Genomic DNA, 25674 nt, shown 5'->3' with positions numbered 1-25674 from the left:
GTACCTGGTACAATGGGAATACAGGGTGTACAACACTGCATACTGAATTGCAGGGAAGTGAACAGCTAGGTCACTATGCACAATCATCAGATTCTTACTCAGCAGTGCAAACACAGTTGGAGACAGTGCCCACATCTGCCAAGGTAAAAACAGACAAAGTATATTTATGGCTCCCCCGAGACACACACAAGCATACACAAGCAATCTACCTTTGGAATCAAGGGTGCTTAGACACTTAAAACCTAAATAAAGCAACGGTCTAAAACTTGGAAATTATCTAGTACACAAAGCTGAGGTCTTCAGCTAACATTCCCTCAAGTTAAGCTGAGTGGCATCGTCATAAGCCAGTCAAAACAAGGAGTAGCTGGCTGCCTCTGATATAACTTTCATTACAAAGTGAGAACATAATAAAGTATAGCTCAATCAAGCTATTTAAAACAAAAGCAACTAAACAGATGTACAACTAAATCTGGGGCAAATAGCCAGTTTGCTGATGCTTGTCTAGTTTAAGCAAAGTCCTTGATACACTACTCTTTGTACTCTTTGATACAAAAGCCTACATTTGCTCAACTTTTAGCATATTACAAATGGCAAGGTATCTTGTTCAATAACAAAGCCAGCAATCCTGCCACTCTAAGCCTTTTCCACCTATTCCTTTTCCTCTAAGACACAATGCTCCATCTAACTACCTGCCTCATACATCAATTTTTCAGAATGCCAAATCACTGATCGTAAACCTTATCCAATCTACAGGATTGAATAATATAGGACATGAATTTCTCAAAAATAAAACTTAGGCGTATTAAGAAGAGAGTTTCACATAAGCTTCATATGTAAGGAGTAAGTATCATAGAGGAAGGGGCATCTACGGGACAGCATGTATACGCTGAGCATACAAGCTAAAGAAAGTAAGCATGAACATCGAGTCTTAGAAAACATTATCGTTTAATACAGAACATTCCTCTCTCCTTAAATTATTGTTTCTGTATGGTTCAATAGAAAGAATATATAAACTAGTACAATAATTATAAAATCAAAAGGATATAGCCAGATTTATTAGTACAAGTCTATAATTCCAATACTTGAGAAGAAAAGGCAGAAGTGTGGGTAGACAAGACAGAGCTAACTCAAAAAAAGAAGGGGGGGTGTTAGTGATGCCACTTCAAATTTATTATTACACCATTTGATTTTTTGTGATACTGGGATTGAATCCAAACACTCTGCCACTTAGTTACATACCCAATCCTCTCTCCCCACACACACCCAGTATGCTTCTGTATATATAAATGTTTTCATTAAAACATTTTCATTCATGTATATACTGTATTTTGGTCACATCTGCACCTATCCAATTGCCCTATGATCCCATGAATTCCCACTGAACACTTTCTTAAACTCTCTACTTCAACTGTGTATCTGTTTAAGATCCAACTAATTTATTAGTATTGTTTATAGGAACATGAGCACCTAATCTGAGGATACACACACACACACGTCTTTCTCCCCATCACTAACTATTAATTTTGTAATAAGAATTCCTAAAAGGGATAAAGAACTTTTCATTTTTTGACAGAGTCTCACTGTGTGGACTAATACCTAATTGCAGGCTGGTCTAGAACTGGCAGTTCTATCTCCACTCTCTAGGTGCTCAGACTATAAGCATGTACTACCACATCTAGCTGAAAATTTTTTCCCATTTAGTTTTTATTATTATTTTTATGATGGTGGTGGTGGTGGTGTGTGTGTATGTGTACACACATGCTAGATTTCAAGTTACAAGCTATTGTGAGCAGCCTGACAAGAGTTCCAGGTCCTCTTTTGAAGTTGGGCGGGGGGGGGGGGGGGGGGGGAGTGCTATTTCTTCTTCCAAAAAAAGTCAAAGAAAAAAAATGTGAGTCTGGGCTGAGAAGTTGGCTCAGTGGGTAAAGCACTTGCCATGCAAGCATAAGGACATAAGTTCAAACTACCAACACCCACATAAAGTAGGCACAAATCTGTAATCCCAGCCCTCAAGAGACAGACAAACAGAAACCTGGAACTCACTGGAGCTGAATTAGTGATGCACAAATTCAATGAAAGACCATATCTCAAAAAATAAGATGGGAAGCAATTAAAGAAAGTACTAAATGTTGAACTCTGTCCCCAACCCACAAATAAAATATGAGGTTATGAATGGACATGGTGATACATGCCTATAACCTCAGCACCTAAAGTTAATCTGGCCTATATAAACTCTATTACAAAAAAAGAAGAGAAACAAAAAGAAAACAAGATAGCAAAGGGTGAAGAGGGCTTAACTATGGATAGTCTTTATGGCTAGGAGTGGTGGCATATTCCAATAATCCCAGTCAGTACTCAGGAGGCTAAAGCAAGAACACAACGAGTTCAAGGGCTGACCTATGCCACACAGTAGATCCCTGCCTCAAAACCAGAAATAACGCTAAATGCATAAATAATGAATCTTTACATTAAAGACTCACCCCAATTAATGAGTTTTTGGCATTTCCAATTGTTGTCAGGGCACTGAGATCAAATATAACTACAAAGTTGGCATTGTCAATATTGAACACATGATTCTGAAAAGCCTCGTGTTTAATCTCAGAACAGGCGTCAGGGAGCTGGAGACTGTGTAGCAGATTGTTTAGTGCACAAGTCATTTCTCCCAAAATTAATTTATAGGCAGTCTCCAGAACAGGAATATTCTTCAAGCTGAGCACTGCTTGATAAACAGCATGGGCCACAGCCACAACCTAAAAAAGAAAATTTCAGTAAAGTGGTTAAAAATCACTATATATAGCATGCTAGGGAGATCACCATGCAAGATTTAGATACTCACAGTCCGTTAACACCCAAAAGGTTCATTTTACAAGACCAACCTTAGGGAACATATATATTGGTGAGCTTTTTACAAAGCTCTACGGATTTATTATAAAGAATGCTCTAAAAGCTGCTAATGTGAAACTTCACAAGAAGCATTGCAGGATATTTTGTTGTTGTTGCTGTATTTTTAAATCAATACCAACACATATACAACAGCAGTTTAAGCTTGATTCCCCCCATCTAGCTAAGTCTACAGTCAATTCGGAGTGCCTGCTGATTAATAACTAGTAATTTATTTTTAATACATGTAATACTTCTGAATTTATAATTTTAGAAATAAATCTGCCTATTTGCCTTTATAAAAATTTACCAAAATCGAGTTAATAAAAGTAAATTATGGATACTTTTTAAAAGTTATGAGGTACCTCAATCAAGAAGGTACTAGTATGATAACAAGTATTAACCTAAAGCATTCACTGTAATTCCTTTATATTTAATATCAAGCATCATTTCATACTGACATAGCCCAGTAAGTAAACCCCACTTTTCAATGTCAGAAGTAATTCGCTTGTTATCCATATATTACTTACCTCCTTTTCTTTATGGTATCGTAAAAATAGCAGTTTAGATGATGGTATAAAAAGCTTTTCTACAAACGAAGATGGTAGTTTTGTATTTATCTGCTCAACAATCTAAAAGAACAAAATTTTAAAATAAGCTTACTTAACTTACAAAAAGGCAAGGAAGAACCTTAAATGCACATTACAAAGTGAAAAAAAATGTCAATATAAAAGGATTACATAGTTGGGAATTCTTTAAAAAAAAAAAAAAGGCAAAACAATGAGGACAGTAAAAGGACCAGGAGTTCTTTAAAATACTAAAATTGGATAAACTGCCAGGAGGAGGCAATCAACAGCCTACACAAACCAGACAGGACATGCATTTCTAACTACAGGAGCTAAGTATTAAGTATAAAAATTCACTACTTCATTATATTTTAAAGGGAGCAGTTATGTACAGTTAATATATTAAGGGAAAAGAAAAAAGAAATTTAAAAAGAATCATACAAGTTTTTTCTAAGGAATAAAATTTTAGCAGGTTTTTGAAAGTAGTCAAGTACCTTCTCCCATACAAGTGATTCTCCAGTAATCAACACAGGGTCAGAGAATGAAGAGTAAAGTGAGCTCAAACACTAAAGGCAATTTGATATTAGAAAAAAAAGCATACTGGACTAGAAAACTAAGAGTTATCAAGGGGATCTTAAAAAGATAAAAGCAGTGCCTTTCTTAAAACACATGAAGCAAAATTCTTTAGATTCTTCCAAATCAACTTAAAGACCTACATAAACAATGATTTAAAACAAAAGGAGTAATTCACATACCAATGTGAGCAAATTCAAGACTGAGATGATATAATCGGTACCACAAGTCTGGCAATTCTCCAGTTGATCTAATCCATATGTAATGACCATGTCACAATGTATAGTCATGCTAGGATCCAAGCTGCCGAGCAAAACACCAACACACTCATTAGCAGCTGTCAACACAGCCTCAGAAAAAAACACTTGGTTTGCAGCCGTCACGCATCTCATTACTCTGTATAGAACCTGCAAATGGGGAAAACAAGCACCTTTTTAAATACAAGCTTCTCTACACCACTATTTGCTATTTAATGCAGCTTCAACTCAAAATTGTCTGTCTAGTTAACAGTCTTATTGTTTGGGGGATTGTTTTCCCCCTGTTTGAAATGGGGGCAAAGGTTAACCCAGATTGGTTTACAGATGTGCACCTCCACATAGTTCACAGTTGGTTCTCTAATTCTTGGTAGCCAATACTATATACTTTAGTGTATATAAATACTTTAATACTATATACAAAAAGATTTTGGCTAAAAAGTATTTCAAAATACTGTCTTGACAAGAAATGGAATTTGCCCCCTTTTGAGTTCACTTGTACTCTTCCTCTATTCCTAGAAATTATCAAATGGCTAAAGCTTAGTGTCTTTATAGTTATGATACACACCACAAGTTAGCATACTTAGGAATGTCCTGCTCACATTTGCTTAAACACAGTTCTTTGATTTTTTTTGTTGTTGTTAATTTGGTTGTTTTGTTTTTTGGAGTTTTGTGTGTGTGTGTTTTTTTTTGTTCTATTTTGGTTTTTCAAGTCAGGATTTCTTTGTAAAACAGTTCTGGCTGTCCTAGAACTCACTTTGTAGGCCAGGATGGTCTCAAACTCAGATATCTGCCTGCTTCCTTCTTCCGAGCACTGAGATTAAAGGCACCACTCAGCTAGATCTTGGATTTTTAATACTCTTTTCAAAATAAATACTAAAGTTGCTTTAAGCTAATATTAAAGTTTGTGTATCAATGACCATTGTAGCCAGACATTCTACCACTGAGTCCTGGAAGTTGTTTCTCAAGATAAGAATTCCTGGCGTGCACAATTCTATTAAGAATCATAAAAGCCAAATAATTTCCAACATACACACACACACACAGAGAAATCATTAAGTTGTAACAATATTTACTTAATAAATTTCAAATAAGACCTTTTTTAAAAAATGGAAAAGTTCAAGCCAAAAAGTGTCACAAATCTTTATCAATAATACCCAGTGGATTGTCTTTAAGATCTGTATGTAAGTTTCATTAATGCTATTCACAAAAACCAAAATTAAAGGCCTTCATAACATATTTAAAATATAACTATTCTGGAAAAGCTTACGCTCCTTTCCTTTTGTTTTTTATTTGAGTTAACTGTCTCTACTTCACTCTTCAAACAGAAACTTTTTAAGCAATAAAAAGACAAAAATTAAGCCATTTTGAAGATTTCAATTATCAACACACAGGCTTAGATATATATATCTGATACTTCTACTCTAATACACATGGACCTTACCAAGAATCACACAGTACTTTATTCATCTAGCAATGTGTCTATAAAGTTATGCCCCTAAAAAGCCAGCACTGTACCTGAGCAGTAGCACACGTCAGTAGTGAAGACTGTCTTTCCTCCTCACTCCAGAGCAAGGCTCAAGGATCATTTCTCTCTGCTAAACTACGCCATGCAATGACCACTCAAGTGCAGGAATTTGGTCATTTCTCATACCTGGCTTCAAGCTGATATTTTAAAATAGTAATTTTTTTAGATCAAAGGCTGACTCCTGAGTTTCGTGTTGTCATGCTCAAAAAAAAACCGACCAGTTTTTGTTTTTACTGCAGTAGCATTCAGGGTTTTCATGCAAGGCAAAGGCTCTACACAAACTTTACAATCAACCCAAGACAATAACTTCTGATGCTTTGTAGTCTATTATTCTTATTGTGTTGAAAACTAAGACTCATTTTTTTTAAAAAAATTAATATTATTTTTAAATTATATATTGAAAATAGTAAGTGTAAATTGAGTAAAAAGTTCAGTGCTTTATGAGGTGCAGATGAGAATAGAGTCTATGCAAGGCACTGGGTCCAACCTCCAGTACCAAAGAAAATAAAAATACATGGATCTGTGAAGGAACTCCTTAGAGAAATGTCAAGGGTGTGTAAAAATTTAGAATAGCCCTTTCTAGGTGGGGTGAGAATGTGAGGATGGTAGTTGATAAGCAGTCTTCCCTACTTTTCTGAGTAAGAAAGTAACCAGACACAAACACATTTACAAAAATGGTTAATATAGTTTACTGGGTACAGGAGGCCCTCATAATACAACCTGGTTTTTAAAAAGACACTTACATCTGTGACATATGCCTCGGTAATCGGTGGACCCCGAATTGGGCTGAAGCGCTCCCCAATGCTCCTCACCACAGTACTGAACACTCGGAGAAGTGCTGCCAGCTTTGGCAATGACACTGATGGAGGAGGAACATCTTCATCCACTGACTCCCCAGAGGCCACATGGCTGAGGTCCTAGATGTAAATATACAACATTCTTATTGAAATAGTAGTACACTGAAGGATTTGTTTTGGCTTTATTGCTATAAGCTAGTAACCAGCAATCAAGAGCAAGCCCTAGCACATACTAGGCATGGGGTCTGTAGTGAGCTACATTCTAGTCCCTATTTCTTACAATCTGCCCCTCCCTATTCCCCAACACTTTATTTTCAGATAGAGTCTACTATGTTGACAAAGCTTCTGGGCTCCATCGATCCTCATATCTCACTCAGCCTCTGGAGTAGTAGAGACTTATCCAATAAGTCTCCCAATTCTTAAAGTTGCTTAACATTAGCAGTTTTCTTTTCCCCTCCCCCTTTTAAAATAGGGTCTCACTAAGTAGCCCTGCTGGTCTGGAACTCAGTATGTAGACCAGGATGGTCTCCAACACACAGATAAGCCTAACTCTGCCTCGCAGATCCTAGAGTTAAAGGTGTGTTCAAACACACATAGCCCTAGAAAAGATTACCAATTAAGAGAAATTTTAGCCTAAAAGAGGAAACATAGGACTCCATATACCTAAAGTTCTCTAACTAAACCATTCCACACAAACCCAGGTAATTATGGAAATGATCTACATCAACACAGTAGGTGTTAAAACAAAACACTCTTATGTATATATAATATACTATTGCATAAGTACAAAATGCACAACATTTTGGCATTCCAGAATTTGTTTTCTACTAAAAAATAATTCCATATAATTTCTGACCAAAAAATTAATAATATATTAATAGTTTGCACTCCAAAGGAAAGGGGTTAGAAATTTGAAGACCTACTATACAGACTTAAAAGTTAGTTGAAAGTTTAAGCTATACCAAAAGAGAATTAAGGTTGGGTATTAGAACTAACATATTTCTATACATAATTAAATACCCCCCAAAAAAGGAGAAAGAGAAGTAGTATTAAAATGTCTAAAGGAAGTGTCCTACCTATGGAAATGGGTAGTTTTTGAAAGATTAATCTCTATGGGGAGGCCTGTATTCTACACGTCATGGGGAACAAAAGAAAAATGTGGAAATATAATATTCTATTCTTTCTTCCTGAAGAAAGCAAACAAATATATCAGTGATGAAAGTGGTAGAATAATGAACAAACTCTTACTGCCTCATAGTAGCAAAGAACTAAAACAAACTCAGTGTGTGGGCCAGCCAAACAAGAACCATGGTACAAAAGACATGTAGACAAAAGAGCTGCAGCAATGAGGCCAGGAGCAAGGGCAAACAAAGGCTGCATGCACGAAGCACCTTCAAAGTCACCACATTCATACACAGCTGCACCAATGGAGCAAAGCGAATGCTTGTGCTCCACAGCATGATATGAGAGCCTCTGGCTACCCTAGGGCAGCATCTTTAGGAGTGTTTTTCATTTCTAAACTGCATTTATCTGCCCTTTGGCAACAACAACAACAGAAAGGAATTAATTATGAGATTTGCCTTCAAAAAAAAATACCTGTTATCAAAAACATTTAAACTTTGCATAATATCAGACATGTGTACACATATATATAATAAATTTAAAAAACAATTTCAATGATCTTATTAATTTCTGCTTAAATGTCAGTCTTAATTATTTTTAAAATAAATCGAATTCTGTTTATTATCTTTGAGAATAATTTGGCTTTCTACAGCTTACCTCAGCATATGCCTCCATATCTTCAAGAAATTGACCAAGAAGAGTGGTAGAAAATGCAAGGTCAGCTACCCAAAATGGCTCCAAACTCTGCAACCACCCTTGACATCACGGAAGAAATTTTGAAATCAAAAGGGGGAAGGAAAAAAAAAGACATGGGAGGGACTACCAAAAGTAAAAATGAACCCTGCTTTCAAGCTATCTACTCTTAAAATATACCCTGTATCAAAAACATTAGAGTTGCCACTAAAAAGCATGCTGGTGATTAATCAACCCTCTTAATGTTATAAAAATTGACATTCTACAGAAATCAGTGTGTAAATCATGTATCTTTTTATATCTGATTTAATATCTATAATGTCACCATACCCACAAACACCACCCCCACCCTAACACACACACACACACACACAAATTTTAAATACCACCATGTACTATCAACCTAGCTTTCTATCCCAGGGTCATGACTAGTCACCAAGGATGTACACTTGGTTTCACAGCAGAAATGACACCATCCATTCTAACTGGCATACTGTTTCAAAAGTTAAGATTCAGAGAAGAAACTCTACCATGTGAACAAGCAGGTGTGTGCAAACGAACTGAATTATCATTTGTTCTCTATCACAGATGACGAACTTCCAATTATTTGTGGCTCATTTAATTAAAATGACCATAAAAGCAACAATAAAAACAACAAATGAGGTCTGAAGAGATGGCTCAGCCGTTAAGAGCACTGACTGTTCTTCCAGAGGATCTGGGTTCAATTCCAGCACCCACATGGCAGTTTACAATTGTCTGTAACTCCAGTTCCAGGGGACCCAACACCCATGGTAAACTATTAAGGCACATTTAAAAAAAAAAAAAAAAGCAGAATCTTCCATTCTAGGTTACAGACAACTTCAGATATAGTCTTTAAATTCTCATAGAGTGTAACACTATAATAGGGATTTCTCCTAACCCACTATTTACTACATAATTTTGCTTTGTAAAGATCAACAGAGCTACCCAATGATAAAAAACTGACTGATAAAAGCTAATTTATCTTCCTGAATCAACCCTTTTTGCTAGATCAGATCAACACTTCTTTGCACAGACTTACAGGACTGACACAAGTTAGGACTTACCAGACACCTGCTGTGTGAGGGAGGGTTTCTGAGTGTGATCTATGTGCCATCCAACTAATATATCAACTGTATCCTTAATGGAGACAAAAAGATGAGGCCAGTCATTTTAAGGTTTCATCAGTGTGATCATATCACATTAAAAGACCCTAGAAAAAGCTGTTCAATCTACCTGACATGAGAGTTGGAGAGGCAGAAGAAAAATAAACTATAGTCATAACACTAAAGAAATATTTTCTCTTCTATACAAGAGATATTAATATTGGGGGAAAAATGCAGCTGTTACTTTTTATAAAATATTATCACCATTGTCATTATCACCACTGTTGTGATATTACTGCACCAATAAACTCCGTTCCTCCAAAACATCACTGATTATATCCAAAAAGTCAGAAGCTTCTTTCCTATCTGATGACCCACTTCTTCATAGAATCATACCACCATGAGAGAACGGTGGGAATAAGAAACTCACCCTAAAATTGGTGCTGAAAATATGAGGGTAGCATCGAGCCACCAAAAGAATGCATTTAACACATTTGCAAAGTAATTCTGGTGTATCCACATTTTCAAGAATGGATTGTAGGCTGGTCATCACGAGCTGAAAAGCAAAATTACAACCCTAAACATTTGACAATGTAGGGAGAAAACAAACAGTTTCACTTCACAACTGATTATGAGACCAAAGAAAATAAATTTTTTCAATAATGCATAAAATATAAAACTAGAAAGCACAAAATATTACCACACTATGTAAATATTTCATGTTCAGTACTTTCAAAAGAAAATTCTATTGCTTTAATTTTTTAAAAAGTGTTATTCAATATATTAGGCTAAAAATCAATACTGCTCTCTATTTTAATATCTATTAAGACTTTTCCTTTCTGATCAATTAACTTTAGGGGTGAAAAACACCTGTGTCCATTATTCATAGTAACTCTGTGGCTGTGACTGAATTTAAAGTACAAAATTTAAAGTAACCAGACACGATGGCACATGCCTTTAATCCCAGCACTCAAGAGGCAGAGGAAAGTAGATCTCTGAGAGTTCAAGGCTAGTCTGGTCCACACAGAAAGCCAGCCAGAGATACATAATTCTATCCACCAGCACCCCCCCCCCCTAGAAAGGTAAGATGTACTTGGGAAACTGATTTTCTTAAACATCTCAATTACTAAACAATTCATCATGTAGGGTAAAGCTAGGAACCTTAGCACGGGGCCTATAGCCCCAACATTTGGGAGACTGGGGGAAAATAGACAAAAAAAGCCTGGGTTACAAACTAAGGACTTTCCTTAAAACATCAAAGAATAAAAAGGAATTTTTTTCAGAGTAAATCCTAAGTAATTAATATGCTTTAAAGCAAAATTTATTTTATTCATTTTGTTTTTATCAAAATGATCTCAGAGAGTTAATTAGAATGGGATTCCTACAGATAACATTCTGGCTTCTTTCCACTGAGTATATATAATGAAAATAGACCTATCACTTACACAGCTGCTAAAAACCACTTTCCTCAAACAGAAAAGTTCTTTACGTACATACATACATGTATGTATTACATACATACACGTGTACATGTACGTACACAGGTGTGTAATAAAGGGTTATAATGCAGGGCTGCAGCTAAGAATACTCAATGTTCTTGAAGAGTACCTGGGTTCGACACCTACAGAAGAGCTCACAATTATCTGTAACTCGAGTTCCAAGGGATCTGATACCTTTTTATACCCTGTGCTGGCCCCACACAAGCAAACTGTTGCACATACAACACTCAGAAAACATAACATAAATTAATCTTCTTAAAAGGTAAAGCTAGAATTTTAAAGTCACCATTTAGTAGTAGCCAATGTTACAATCTGGACTCTTAGAAATCACTGAATGAACATTACTAAAATATCAATACATCCAAAGATCAAGACATCAGACCCAGACTGCTCATCTGAAAGGGAAAAGAAGCTTTTAGTAAAATCTGATGATCATTCCCTCAACCAGGAATCACTCTTCAAGTCCAACAGAGGGACAACCTGCTATCAGGTGCCTGTAATGAACCCATCATACATTCCTGACTAAAAAAAAAAAAAAAAAAAAAAAGTTTCAGCTGACTCTAATCAGGAAGGTTCAGCCATTAAAAAAAAAGGGAAGAGGAAGAAAGTAGCATGTATAATAAAATAAGGAGTGGGTATGGAAAACTATTATTGTAAGAAAAATTTAGAAAGCCAAGGGCAATACTTGAATCTTTAAAGGGATCCTGGGTAGGGTAACCATAGATGCACATGGCACCTTAAGTGCAATTACAGACACTTGAACATTGTATGGGCCATAAAATGCTTTGTTAAGTGTATAATATTGCTGCTACAGAAGGGAACAGGCTTATTCTTCAGTGATATATACTGATACACTAACAGAGTGAACTGTCTATGTATTTAATTTATCTTCAAATACTTCCACAAAAAGTGTTCATGTGAAAATAAAACAACTTTAAGGGAAGTTGGTGAAGTGCCTGTCATACAGCGTGAAGACCTGGATTCAATCACTAGCACCCAATAAAGGCCAGATGTGTTGACACATGTCTGTAACTCAAGCACTATGAGGGGAGAAAAACTGGGACAGGCAGGTTTCTGGAGTTTGCTGACCAGGCAGTGAGAGACCCTGTCTCAAAAAACTAAGGTGGAAAACAATAGAAGAAAACACCCAATACTTACCTCTAGTCTCCACATGTGCATGCCACACATACTTCGACTACCAAAAATGATAAAGAAACCTGTAAGTTGGATATAGTAAGTACTCCCTTGTTCTTCCCGCATTTGGAAAGCTGACTCAATAGGATCATCATGAGTTTCAGGCCAATTTGGACAACAGAGTGAGATCCTGACTTACAAAACAAAAAGTGGGGCTTGGAGAGACGGCTCAGGTTAAAAGCACTGGTTACTCTTCCAGAAGTTCTGAATTTAATTCCCAGCAACCACATAGTGGCTCACAACCATCTATAATGAGACCTGGTGCCATCTTCTGGTGTGCAGTCATGCATGCAAGCAGAACACTGGATACATAATAAATATATAAATCTTAAAAAAAAAAAACTAGGAAAACCGAACATTTTTAAAAAATAAAACAGCTGTTAGCAAAATGTGATTAAGCAGGGATCTTATCAAACTGCATCTATACACATCTTCCCGTGGATTTGAAATCTCTGAACTACAGTCAGGAATCAATTATATAAAAATGTGTAAAATCAGACCAATTTGCTGCTATGCTGTTTACTTTACATTTCCACGACAAAAATATGACATAAATGTTACTCTTATTAAACTGGAAAGTCAGATACAGTATATAGTCCTGGCATTCAGAAAGGTGAGACACTGGAGGACAGTTTATGCAACACAGTAAGAGCCTATCTCAAAAAGCTCTAACAAAACAAAACCCTAACTTGGGAATGAGCTTTTCCATACACCCAGACATTCAGAAGTGAAAAAGAATTAAACAGAAGCTAGAATACATTCATAAATTAGTGTTAGAATTATTTAGATAAATAATTTTTGACTTAGCAAACCTAAAACTTAGGGAAGTGTGAGGGGGAGGAGAGGAAAAAAGATCTAGAAATTAATTGTGATGTTTAGCTTTTGTCTCTTTCAAAAACTGTGAAGGCCCCTCCAGCCCAACTCTTTGAGCCTAGTTCCTACTTTAAATCTGCAAGTCACTCTAGTATTAAGTAACTTCAAAGGAAAGCTTCTAAAACACAAACAGACAAAAATGCTTAAAATTAAATTACTTTAAACCTAACTTTACTCAAACTGCATTTCATTTGCCCGGTGCTGTGTCCAACAGTAGACAGGTAAGCCCCATCTTCCACTTTGTCCCCCACCTCACTCCACTCCATTATGGGTCCCTGGCTCTCACCTGCATCACGGAGGAAAAGGCTTTCTTCTCCCCAACAGTCTCCAGCGCTCTGTAAGTGGCGCACAGGTAGAGCAGCTTCACTTCATCTTTAGCAGAAGAGCTAAATTTGCTAAAAATCCACTTGAAGATCTTCTCAGCCTCATAGCTCAGAGAAGCACAGAGAAGTCCAAGACAGCAAGCTCCCTCCTGCCTCAACTCCTGAAGCAACTTGCTACTGTGTTTATTTTAATGCAAACAAAACACACACAAAAGGCATTAGTTTTCAAGGATGAAAGTAGGACACTTTTTTTCCCCCTAGAGGCAGGGTTTCTCTGTGTAGCCTTGGTTGTCCTGGCACTAGCTCTGTAGACCAGGCTGGACTCAAACTCACAAAGATCCACCTGCCTCTGCATCCCAAGTGCTGGGATTAAAAGGTGTGCTCAACAACCTCCCACCTTTTTTTTTTTTAAAGTATGACACTTTTTACAAAAGAATGTCTCCTATGTATTAAAAAATTCTTAAATGACTTTTCAAAGCTCAAACTAAAAAGGTAGAATTTAACGCATTCTGCATACGTATCCTCTGTATTCTCTAATGTTCAAAAGCCCCTCTATCAGACATTAAATTTATTTATAAAATCATTTACAAAGAAACACTAAAAAAGCTATGAAGTGGGCTGGAGAGATGGCTTAGGAGTTAAGAGCACTGACTACTCTTCCAGAGGTCCTGAGTTCACTTCCCAGCAACCACATGGTGGCTCACAGCCATCTGTAATGAGATCTGGCGCCCTCTTCTGGTCTGCAGCAGACATGGAGGCAGAATGTTGTATACATAATAAATCTTTTTTTTAAAAAAAGCTATAAAGTGCTAAAATTCAGGCTAAGTTCCACTTCTGATTCACAGAAAGAGGTAGCAAGAAAATATTAGAAAATGCACTACATTTGTAATAACACCCAACATGTAATGACTGTGAAGTAGGAAATGTTTAATAGATAAACTACACAAACTTAAAGGGATAACAGCCAGTACTAAGTATAGCATTAAGAAATTAAGTAAAACCATCAGTGACCTGCTCCCAATACTGCTGTTCTTTGGAATCACTGAACATCTTTAAGAAGCCCAGAGATGATTTAAAATTTGAACTTCACCCTTTCCTCTCCTCTCGTAAGCATTTTAAACTCCCTGAAACAGTAACTTTCATGCACTCTAGCTGGCATCAGTTCATGTCTTTTCTCAGGTCAATGCTTAAGAAAGAAGAGAATTCTCTTCCAAGTAGATTCCATTTGTACTCAACAAAAATTAATGACTAAATAACAGGTTTATTATTGAAGACTTAATGATATTCATAAATAAGGCCCAGGGTACATCATGCATATTTTAATAATTTCTACAATTACTTTCAAGGTCACCTAAATGTGACCATTATTAGTTACTTACCTTTCATTAAGCACATCATGGACAGCAGCCAAGATATTATCCAACTGTTTAACTAGTACCTTAAAAAAAATTATAAAAACTTCAGATTTTTATTTAAAAGCAGCACTGTATACTTTATTTTTCTATTTAGATAGGATTATTCAGCATCTCAGTCTGTTGTTATTGCCAATCATCAATCACATGAGGAGGGCATATTTCCCTTCAAGCTATAAAAGAAACTCACAGGACACAAGAGTTGTAATCATCAGCAAAATATAGTCAAGCTCATTTTAATTGAAAATTAAAATAGAATGATAAGGGAATGGAGAGGTAATAAAAGAATACAGTGACATACCAATGACAGAATCTAGGGGTGGAAGCACGAGCTTCACTGTACATCTTTCTACTTGCTGTGTATCAAAGTCTTTTATAATAAATTTTGAGGGGATGAGCTTGCTTTCTGCCTTACTACATGCCATTCTTACTAATATTTTCTCCTGTATCAAGCTTTTAACATCAAAAAAATTACTTATGAGTAAAGTAATAGTTTTTTCCTCTTAGTGAGACAGGGTTTCTCTGTATAGCTCTGGCTGTCCTGGAACTTACTTTGTAGACAAGGTTGGTCTCGAACTCACAGAGATCCACCTACTTCTGCCTCCTAAGTGCCGGGATAAAAGGCATGTGTCATCACCACCCAGTAAGAAATATTTTCTAACTGCCTCTAAAAAATGTCTTTTAAAGAGCTTTTCCATTTTTCCCATTATTATTAAAATGACATGTGTACTATGCACAAGTGCTCTTAGAGACCAGAAGTGTCCAATCACCTGGAGCTGATGTTATAGGCAATTGTGAGCTGGGAACCAACTCAAGACCTCTGCAAGAGCAGTAGACACCCTTAATCTCAGTGCCATCTCTACAGCCCCAGTTTTTCCATTTCTTTAGCCCTGATCACTAGACCAGAGTTACATGCGCATAAAACATGTACCCCATACTTCCTCTTTATGTATAAAAAACAGAAATATGTTGTTCTGTCAAAGAAAATGTCTACGGACAACAGGGTTATCCACAAGCTAAATTATGCTTTTAAAAATGCATTTTATGAAAAAAGATGCCAAAGGGACTCCAACGATAGCCATCATAGATAAATGATACATTAGGAGCAAAACATTAGCACCCTAACATAAGTCAAGTACAGAGCTAAGGAAACTTTTTTTTCCTAGAAGCAAACCATTTCTTGTCGAAACCTCCCAACACAAAATCACCTTATGTACTCTAAGAACACTAAGATCCTCAGCAACTCCAAGCATGTTTACTCACCAGTTTATTTTCTGGCTGCTGAATAAACTCCTTCAGCTGCTTTACAGTAGCCAGTCTTCGGTCTCTGTCATCTTCCCGGGTGATCCTCCGAAGAAGATTCGACAGTCGAGACTCATCCGAGTACGACATCGATCGCTCTGTGAAGATAAACATTTCGTGGCCGCCTAGTAGACTAAAAGTATGAAGCATATAGTTCAGGCATTCTGAAGTATTATCAAAACCCAGTGTACTGATTTCTCTTCTGTTAAGCTCTCTTTGTATCTATAGAAGAATGCCTGGACACAGTTCCACAAACTCCAAAAAACCCTTATCAAAAATAAAATGAATGAAAAACACTCAGCAAAGTAAGCACCTCATTGAAGAAGACCAGATGAGGAAGAAAAAAAGAAAGGCATAGAACTTTTTTTTTCAGTTCCATTCCGAGCTGTTTTCAATATCTAGGTTAAAAAAAGGGGGGGAGGTGGCCAATACTTGCAGTCCCAACTACTCCTAACAAATTCTGAGTCTACAAGTTTTTTAGATTAACCTGAGCAAAACAAGGAAGTCATCCCAAGAAAAACAAAACACAAAAACCAAGAAAGAAAGTGGGAATAGACAATGACAAGCCCAGGGTGATGTCTCTATAGTAAGAAAAGGTCGTGCTTCTATTTCTAACTGAAGAGAGGCCCCTGCAGGAAACCTCTCCTTCATAGCATTATCATTTCTCTAGCACAAAGTTCAGGCGAACTGAAAGTACACATTCAATTTGATCAACATCTAACTACCACTTGCAGTGTGAACACCATGGCATCACCATTTAAAGTAGCCCCAGAACCTTTCTTCTTTTTCTAGTTGCAAGCAGAGCACAAACACACCATCAGTGCTTGACACTTCTGACATTCTAAATATGAAGGCTGCATTCTATTTTTATTTTAGAATAAAGGTATTTTACCTATGTGTATGCAAGTACACTGTGTATACCCCTGGTACCCACAGGAGCCCAAAGAGGGCACCAGATTCCCTCAAACTGGACTTATAAGTGGTTACGAGGCACCAAGTGGGTGGTGGGAATTAAAACTGGGTCCTCTGCAAAAATAGCAAGTGATCTTAACTACTGAGCCACCATTCTAGTCCCCAGGACCGTAAATATAAACAAAGTGATTTTAGCTAGCCATTGAGTGAGTAAACAACAAACCACACTTAACATTGCGGTTATATTTGTTTATGATCTAGCAAATAAAACTTGCTTTAAGATCAGAGTGTAGAGCTAAGTTACTAGCTAGCCATAGAGACCAACCAGGCAGTGATAGCACCTTTAATCCCAGCAGAGGCAGATCTCTGTGAGTTCAAGGCCACCCTGGGCTACAAGAGTGCTCAAGAGTGCTACATCCAGTCTAAAAGTAAAACCAAGTCAGGCAGTGGTGACTCACACCTTTAATTCCAGTACTTGGGAGTCACATGCCTTTAATCCCAGCACTCAGGTGGAGACAGAAAGGGATATGGCTGGGCGGAAAGAAGAATTTAAGGCAGGAGGAGACAAGCGCTCAGGCTGAGGATTCATGGAGATAGGATCTTGTCCCCTTCGGTCTGAGGATTTGGTAGAAGTAAAAAGTGGCTGGCTCCTTTACTTCTCTGATCTTTCAGCATTTACCTCGATATCTGACTCCGGGTTTTTATTATTAAGACCAATTAGAATTCTCACTATATAACAGTGAGTTTCATTTCTCAATAAGTCTCAAAATGAACATTTAAGAAACTACTATGGCCGGGCGGTGGTGGCGCACGCCTTTAATCCCAGCACTCGGGAGGCAGAGGCAGGCGGATCTCTGTGAGTTCGAGGCCAGCCTGGTCTACAGAGGGAGTTCCAGGACAGTCTCCAAAGCTACAGAGAAACCCTGTCTCGAAAAACCAAAAAAAAAAAAAAAAAAAAAAAAAAACTACTATGTCTGGAATAAGGAAAAGGTTTTTTTTTGTTTTTTTTTTGTTTTTTTTTTTTTAACAAACCCATAGCCCACAAGGTAGGTCAATAAAGACGGAAAGGGAAAATACCATTTTATCACCTGTGCTCTAATTTCGTCAACCAGAAGCAAAAATTCTCATAACTCAAGAGTATATGAAGGGAACTAGATGAAATAAACGTTAGAGTCACCTCCTATCTTCTATAAATCTTAAGTCTTGAAACTGCAAACACTTTGAGGTAGTAGCAGAACCTTTAACTTAGCCATTCTAACTCTGAAATTTCATTTAAAAAAAATCAGTTTGTGTGTGTGAGAGAGAAAGAGAGATTTATTCATTTTATCTGCACATATACATGTGCATTATGTATGTTCTTGGTGCCCACAGAAGTCAGAAGAGGGCCCCAAATCTCCTGGTGATGGAGTTATGGATGATTGTGAACCACCCTGCAGATATTAGAAATCAAACCCAAACCCAGATATAAAAGCAACAAGTGCTCCTAATTTTACTGCACCATCCTCCAGACCAAGAAAGCAGTTTTTGAAAAGTTAAAAGTTAAGTTTATGTTGTTGCTGTTTTGTTTTTCGAGACAGGGTTTTACTGTGTAACCCTGGCTGTCCTGGAAACAGCTCTTTGGACCAAGCTGGCTTGGAACTAAGAACTCTGCCTGCCTCTGCCTCCCATATGCTGGGATTAAGTAAGGCATACACCACAATCACCCAGTCTGTTAAATGCATTTTTTAAAAGTTTGGTATGTTTATAATACACACAAAATGTTCACCAAGGTACATATAAAACAAACTACACTGTGCAAAAAGCAATTATATAAACCATTTATATCAGAAACCTCAACTTTGTACATAGCTTTATCAACAAAATTTTACTTCCCTTTAATAAAAGAAATACACATTATTTTTTAGGTTTTTAGATTTGTTTTGTTTAGTCTGTTTTGAGGCAGGGTTTCTCTATTATATAGCTCTGGTTGTCCTGGAATTCACTATGTAGACCAGACTAGACTTGAACTCAGAGCTACACCTGCCTCTACCTCCCGAGTGCTGGGATTAAAGGGATGTATCACTACACCTGGCTGGAATACACATTATCTTTACTATCCTGAATGATTTTCCACTTTTACACTGGAAAATCTGCAACAGAAAATAAAAGTGCAGTTATATTTAACTTTAAGAAAAAAGTCCAATATGTATATAGGACTTACCGTATCTACTATCCATTCGGAAACCCTTTAACATCTTACTCAAACTTGTAACATTTTTTATAAGCTAGCAATTCAGGGGAAATAGTATAAAATGCAGCCACCTGTATGCTTTACAACTTACAACTGCACATATCTGCTCATGACCATGAGAAGTGAATGTGGTCAACGCTGGTTTCAAGTCTTTCTTACCCTGTGATTTCCTCATGTCTTTGGTGGCTAACGCACGACTGCCATGCTGAACACTGGTAAACTCAGGGCTGGTCACATTGTTAACCCTCAGCTCTTGCCCCAACGACTTCCGACCATAAGTATTTTCCCCAGATCCTCCATTGACACTGTAGCCACCTGAAAAAAAGTAAATGTTTACATTATCTTAACAGGGTCCTTTTTTTACTCCCTCAACTAACAGTTCAGGATCTTACCCATTTACATACAGCCTAGGCTTCTCCCCTATCTTCCCTATGCTATTCGACTCCAAACCATTTTGATTCTTTCATTGGAAGTTAAAAAGAGAAACAAAAGTTAAATTCAGGCAAATTTTACACTCTGGTTAAGCACATTTTGGATGAGTAAACAAGAGATAGTAGCCTGGGGAACCTCAAGTGTTACAAGTGGACAATGCATTTAAACTATATGGTGACGTATATCTTTGATCTCAGCACTGGGGAGGCAGAGGCAGGTGGATCTCTGGGAGTTTTGAGGCCAGTCTGGTCTATAGAGTGAGTTCCAGTACAGCCAAACATACATAGAGAAACCCTGTCTTGAAAAACCTAAATAAATAAATGTAAAATGGACAAACTTTTGAAGTTTTCAAAAATACTGTATCTGATACCTATCTTTTCAATACATTAGAAAATGAATAGAGAGAAGGAAGGGGGAAGAGAGAAAGAGAAAGTGACAGAAACAGATAACTGGCAGAGGGAGATAAAAACAGAGAAGCCCATCTAAAACAATAGCATGCTCCAGCAATAGAAAATAAATCTATCTTTATATGTATGTATGTATGTAGCATGTATACCCTTTTCGTCATTCTGTATGTCGACATGGCCTCTGGTATCATCGTGCCTTTGCCGAGACACCACAGCTGAATTTGAAGGTTGCAGTCCATAAGAGGAAGAAACACCCCTATCTCTGGAAGAGGAGTATTTTAAAGTATCTGGGTCGGCTGATGCACTATCAGTTCTGGGGAGGAAAAACAGAGAAGAAAAAAAAGAAAAATTAATATTAGAGGTTTAAGCAAATATCTTAATAGCCAAAGCTACACAGCGTCTCTCTCCTCTAACCTTTATGTTCAGTCACAACTCTATCAATCACTCCACTGTCTAGTAAGTCTTTCAACTAGGAAGAAACTGCCAACAGATGAGCTGCCTGCTGTTCATGCTCTCCTACTTAAGAGTCACCTGGATTACAGTGAACAACTCATGTTAATTTGCTCATTTAATTAATTTATTTTTTTGGAGAAGAGAGCATGCATGCAGATATGTGCGCATGTGTGGAGACTAACAGGTCTAGGTCAAGCTCTGCTTTGCTGGGACCTCAGGTACATCAATCAATCAAGCTGGCTGGATAGGGGAGGACGCTCCATGAATCTGCCTATCCCTGTTTTTCCTCAGCTGGTATTACAAACACAGCTACTACACCAATTTTTTATATGGGTGCTGGGAGTTCAATTCAAGCATTTTATGGACTGAGTCATCTCCCCAGCCCCAGGACTTTACTGTCAGCATATCAAAGAGACTGGAACTCCAAAATTCCTTGTAAACTTAGTACCTCATGCCAATGTCTACTGAACTCTCTCAACTTAGTCCTCTAATATCTGGCAAGAAAATACACACTGGTATTTGAAAAGCAAGTAGGCTATAAGAACATATCAACTAAAAGGAAGATCGTGTTTATGCTTGGCTATATTTTAATGCCTTCACTAAAAAGAATGCCAATTAAACTTAGTTGAAAAGGGAGGATTAAAGTTAAATATTACATTTAACTATTTATTGTAAGTGTATCTCTCAGTAGGGGTGCGTGTATGTCCACAAGTACCACAGCAAACATATAAAAGTTAAGAATGACCATTTGTGGCAGTCAGTTCTCACCTTCCACCATGCAGTTCCTAAGGACAGAACTGAGGTATCAGGCTTGGCAACAAGAGCACTTACACAATAAGTCAACTCACCAGCCCAGCAAACAAAATTAAGAGAAAAGGCAAAGTCTCAGAATTCCAGTCATGCTGAATCTGAAGGCCGGGGCCAGTAATGTAAATACTGTCAGAATAATACCTGACCTTTGGGTATTAACAAACAAGTAGTGAAGCACAAGACAAAAGCAGTATCTTATCCAACTATCGGCTCCAATTAGCACTATGCCTCAATGTCCTCAGTGAAATAAAAAAACCAAAGCAAGCTACAAGATTTTTATGAATCTTATTCTTCTAGTTATCAATCATAAACTGTTAAGGAAATCAAATATCCTATTATAGCATATGAAAAATAAAAGTAACTGTTGTTTTCTTGATTTTCCCCTAAGAAAAAAAGAAATTCATTAAAAAAATAATAGCAGTAATGAATGAATAGCAGCAATTTTTATATTCATTACAAATGTCATCTGAGCTAGACTGGTGATGAAGGCCTTCAATCTCAGCCACTCAGAGGTTGAAATCACAAGTCAAAGCCAACCCTAGACAATTTAGTGACATCCTGCCTCATAAAAATCTGATGGATAGATAGGGAAGGGCAGTTTAGAGCTCCTTGCATACTACAAACAAAGTTCTAGGTTTAGTACTCAGTAACACAGAACAAACAAACTACCCAAGCTCATGATCATTTCAGAAAGCCTTAGGGCATGGACAAAAAAAGAATGAGCCTGTGTTCCTCTCTTATATAAGAAAAGGCAGCAGGATTTTTGCACACATACTTCTTTTTTACTTTATTAATCCTGTTCTTGCCCCCACCAACTGGACATCTTGGTCTATATTCCTGACGATACAGAAAGCAGAAAAGGTCCAATTAAACTTGAAACCAGAAAATCTGAGTCAATGCCATAACCTAACAACCTAAAACTGCTAAGGGTGAAATGTCTTCTTAAAAGCATGCAGTTTGTGCCCTTACAGACAAAGACAATTCTTCTAAGGTAGAGAAATAAAAACCATGAAATAAAATGCCTTGGGGTGAATAGTACTATTAAATGTGCACCTATAATCAACAAATGCATTATAATGGTTTCAAGAAAATACTGAAGGAAAGGAGTTTATGGGCTTCCATGCGGGAGGGGGGCGGGGGAGAAAAGGAGTAGGAGAGGAGAGCGTTCACCTAATTCAACCTGGAAAAAAAAATAACTTAGTAAATGCACAAATCAGATAAGCACATGACTAAGTCTGATATGCAAAACTCACCTACTGATGTTTACACATGCTGGCATTCCCAATAATTAAGCTCACATGTTGCCCAAACTATACTAACTGTATCACTTTCTGGTGAAAAAGCAGTAACATGAGACTCAAATCATGCAAGTTAAAAACATCTGGGCTGGGCTGGAGAGCTGGCTCAGTGGTTAAGAGCACTGCCTGCTTGTCTAAAGGTTCTAAGTTCAATTCCCAGCAACCACAGCCCCAGTGTAGTAAAGATACACAGTTCTTTGGTTTCCAGGCCTTTGTTTCTCTTGTATAAAATACAGATTGATACCTATCTAACATACAAGGCTGTTATGAGGCTCACGTAACGAAAAGAATACTTAAATACATAGCTTGCATGGTATATTAAGAGTTATTATGGCCATTACTCAAAATGAACTATAGTTTTCCAAGCTAAAAGCATATAAGCAGTCCATGAGCATATAAACGCAATGAAAAGTTTTTACACTAACTATAAAGCAGCTTATGTTCATCAACAAAGAAATTAAGCAGTTTATTGCTATCAACAAATTTCTAACTAGGTTCATCTGATTTCACATTATGTTTACAAAACAATGAATGATTTCCTAATTCATTAGAAACACAGGTTTTTAACTCCCAAGAGTTATGAACACTGAAATTTTTTCATCACAAAATTAGGTTTGAAAAAAAATGTAATAACAATTCAGTAGGCCAGAACCACTGCATCAGAGCCGTATCAAATGTTCTCCGGGTCAGGGACTTGGAATGCAACCTTGTATTTCCAGCCAGCATTAAATACATGTATTTTGAAGCAAAATGCACAAAATAGCTGAGCATTTATATGAAACAGCTACTTTTACAATATCTAAACTGCTTATGTCTCAGAAACTATATTAGGTTATTAGCACCAACAAGATAAGACCACCCCAGCCCAAAAAATAAACTGTTAAGAACAGAAGTAAGCACTATAGATGAAGCAAAGCACAAAACAGAAACTACAGATTTCAACTCCAGGAGGCAGGCATCAGTGTTAAGCAAGCTAGTTAGAAAGGCTGAAAAAGCTATCTACTAGAATTAGTGTTTCAATTTAGTGGAAAAAGAAAATTTATCTGTTAAACTAAGAATCCTAGTAAAGATTCAAAAATACTTCCACAGTCCCTTTAATACTCTAAAAATGTGGAGAAGAAAAAAAGAAGAAATGCATAAGTTTCCCCAAAATGATCCAACTGAAGTTAAGCCTGATGTACATGCCACATGAGAGGTAAGTTTCTAAAGCTCATACCTCAAAAATCGCATACTGTGTAATATGGAGCCTTTGTGGTGTTTTGCATCAAGTCAATCTGTAAGACAGCAGTTACAGTATTAGTGAAGACAGCGGGTTAAAACATTTGTTCAAACATGAAACAAATCTCACTCATGAGTTAGGTGCTTTTTCTTTAACTATGGCCACTGTAGGTTCAAATACTGAAGCAAAAATCACGATGGAAAGCCACTCTGCCTTTGAGGACAAAGAGTCTTTAAGTGGCAATCAAAAAATAAAAAAAAAAAGTGAGTACATAAGAGAATTTAAATGTTAACCGTAACATACAGATCCCATGTGAATACAGTTATTTTATTTACCTATATTCAAAATCGAGAAAATGTAATAAATCTAGGAGGTTATTCACTTCAGGTGACTCAAATCTTCAGCCCTCATACATCTGCCACTGGTTAAAGGGCAGTATCTCCTGGATGGATAGTCTTGTGGTCCAGCACCTATAAACACTACATAGAACAACTCCCCTTTCCCCAAAAATCCACCTCTAGAAAGTATGAAGTTGCGAAAATTTCCTATGAAGAAGCATTTCCATAAAGGACCCTAAAATGACTTGATGCAAACAACACACCTAATGGTGCCGCTGGAAAAACATCATCACTTTAAGCTGTTTTAAACCTGGACTGAAGAGATTTCACCCCCATAGTTAGACCTAATTTGTAACATTCATAACGGGTATAAACCAGGAAATGAGATTTGCCCTTAAGGCAATGAGGTAGGAACAATGCAACACTGGTACTCAAAAAGCAGCTACATAAGATGACAGAGCTCTCATGTTGCTTAAAAATGATGTACCTTTTAAACTTAAAGTTTATTCCCATAATGTTTCTGTCTTACAGTTTCTTTTTATTTCTGTGATCCAAACAACCTGGGTAAGAAAGGGGTTATTTCATCTTACAACTCTCAGATCATATTCCATCACTGAGAGAAGTCAGGATAAGAACCCAAGGCAAGAACTGAAATAGAAACCATGACTGTTTCCCATGGCTTCCTCAACCTCCAATTTAGCAACTTAGACAATCAGGACCACCTGCCCAGCGGTGGCACTGCCCACAGCGAGCTGAGTCCTTAAAGAAAATGTCCTACAGGTCAATCTGATGTGAGCATTTTCTCAATTGAGATTCCCTCTTCCCAAATGACTCTAGCTTGTGTTAAGTTGACCAAATACTAACCAGGGCAGTCTTACTCACCTGGATTCAAACATGCTTTCATGCAGAAGAAAGGACAAAAAGTCTGGGGCTTCAAGAATATCACTTTCATAATAAAAATAATGGTCCTAAGAGCAAGTCTAGGAATGAAAGATTTATTTGGGGGGCTCAAATACTTTTTATTTTTATTCTACATGTATGAACATTTAGCCTACATATATGAATGTACACCCCATGCATACCTGGTGTCTGCAGAAGCCAGAAGAAGGTGTAAGATTCCCTGGAAAGGGAGCTATACAGACGACTGGGAGCTGCCATGTAAGTGCTGGGAATCGAACCTGGGTCCTCTGCAAGAGTAACCAGTACTCTTCACCACTTAGCCATCTCTACAGTCCCTTCAGAGACTTATACAATTTTGCATCAATTTTGCAATATTAAAAATGTAGTTAATACAATTTCTTGGTAAACGTTCCTTAGCTATCTAAGGATTAAGTGACTATAATACCAAATTTTAATTATTTAAAGTTCTGTTACCTATTTTATTATAAATCACACTGTAGACTTATGAAAAACAAAATATACTTAACAAATGTGA

The 25674-nt window shown here is 37.1% G+C and overlaps 1 protein-coding gene across 3 annotated transcripts in view; it reads right to left on the bottom strand.

Moving 5' to 3' along the window:
- Smg1 (SMG1 nonsense mediated mRNA decay associated PI3K related kinase) overlaps positions 1–25674 on the bottom strand; it is a 103765-nt gene that overhangs the window by 55273 nt on the left and 22818 nt on the right. For 2 of the 3 annotated variants that reach the window (XM_041665965.1, XM_041665967.1), the window contains exons 2-14: positions 20271–20434; positions 19442–19597; positions 16102–16238; positions 14806–14864; positions 13390–13603; positions 9968–10093; positions 9499–9571; positions 8378–8475; positions 6545–6718; positions 4202–4426; positions 3411–3512; positions 2481–2750; positions 5–135 (exon numbers count right to left, since the gene is read on the bottom strand). In XM_041665965.1, the coding sequence (XP_041521899.1) occupies positions 5–135; positions 2481–2750; positions 3411–3512; positions 4202–4426; positions 6545–6718; positions 8378–8475; positions 9499–9571; positions 9968–10093; positions 13390–13603; positions 14806–14864; positions 16102–16238; positions 19442–19597; positions 20271–20434 (1929 nt within the window). Of the gene's footprint in view, positions 1–4; positions 136–2480; positions 2751–3410; positions 3513–4201; positions 4427–6544; positions 6719–8377; positions 8476–9498; positions 9572–9967; positions 10094–13389; positions 13604–14805; positions 14865–16101; positions 16239–19441; positions 19598–20270; positions 20435–23898; positions 23957–25674 lie in introns of all 3 variants that reach the window. The other variant, XM_041665966.1, reaches the window with a different exon arrangement.

This window comes from Microtus oregoni, unplaced genomic scaffold (genome assembly GCF_018167655.1).
Source record: "Microtus oregoni isolate MIOR12 unplaced genomic scaffold, Mior012 000016F_ref0000370, whole genome shotgun sequence".
Lineage (NCBI taxonomy): Eukaryota > Metazoa > Chordata > Mammalia > Rodentia > Cricetidae > Microtus > Microtus oregoni.
The sequence above is the reverse complement of the archived record's forward strand: the minus strand, read 5'-3'. Positions and strand labels throughout refer to the sequence as shown.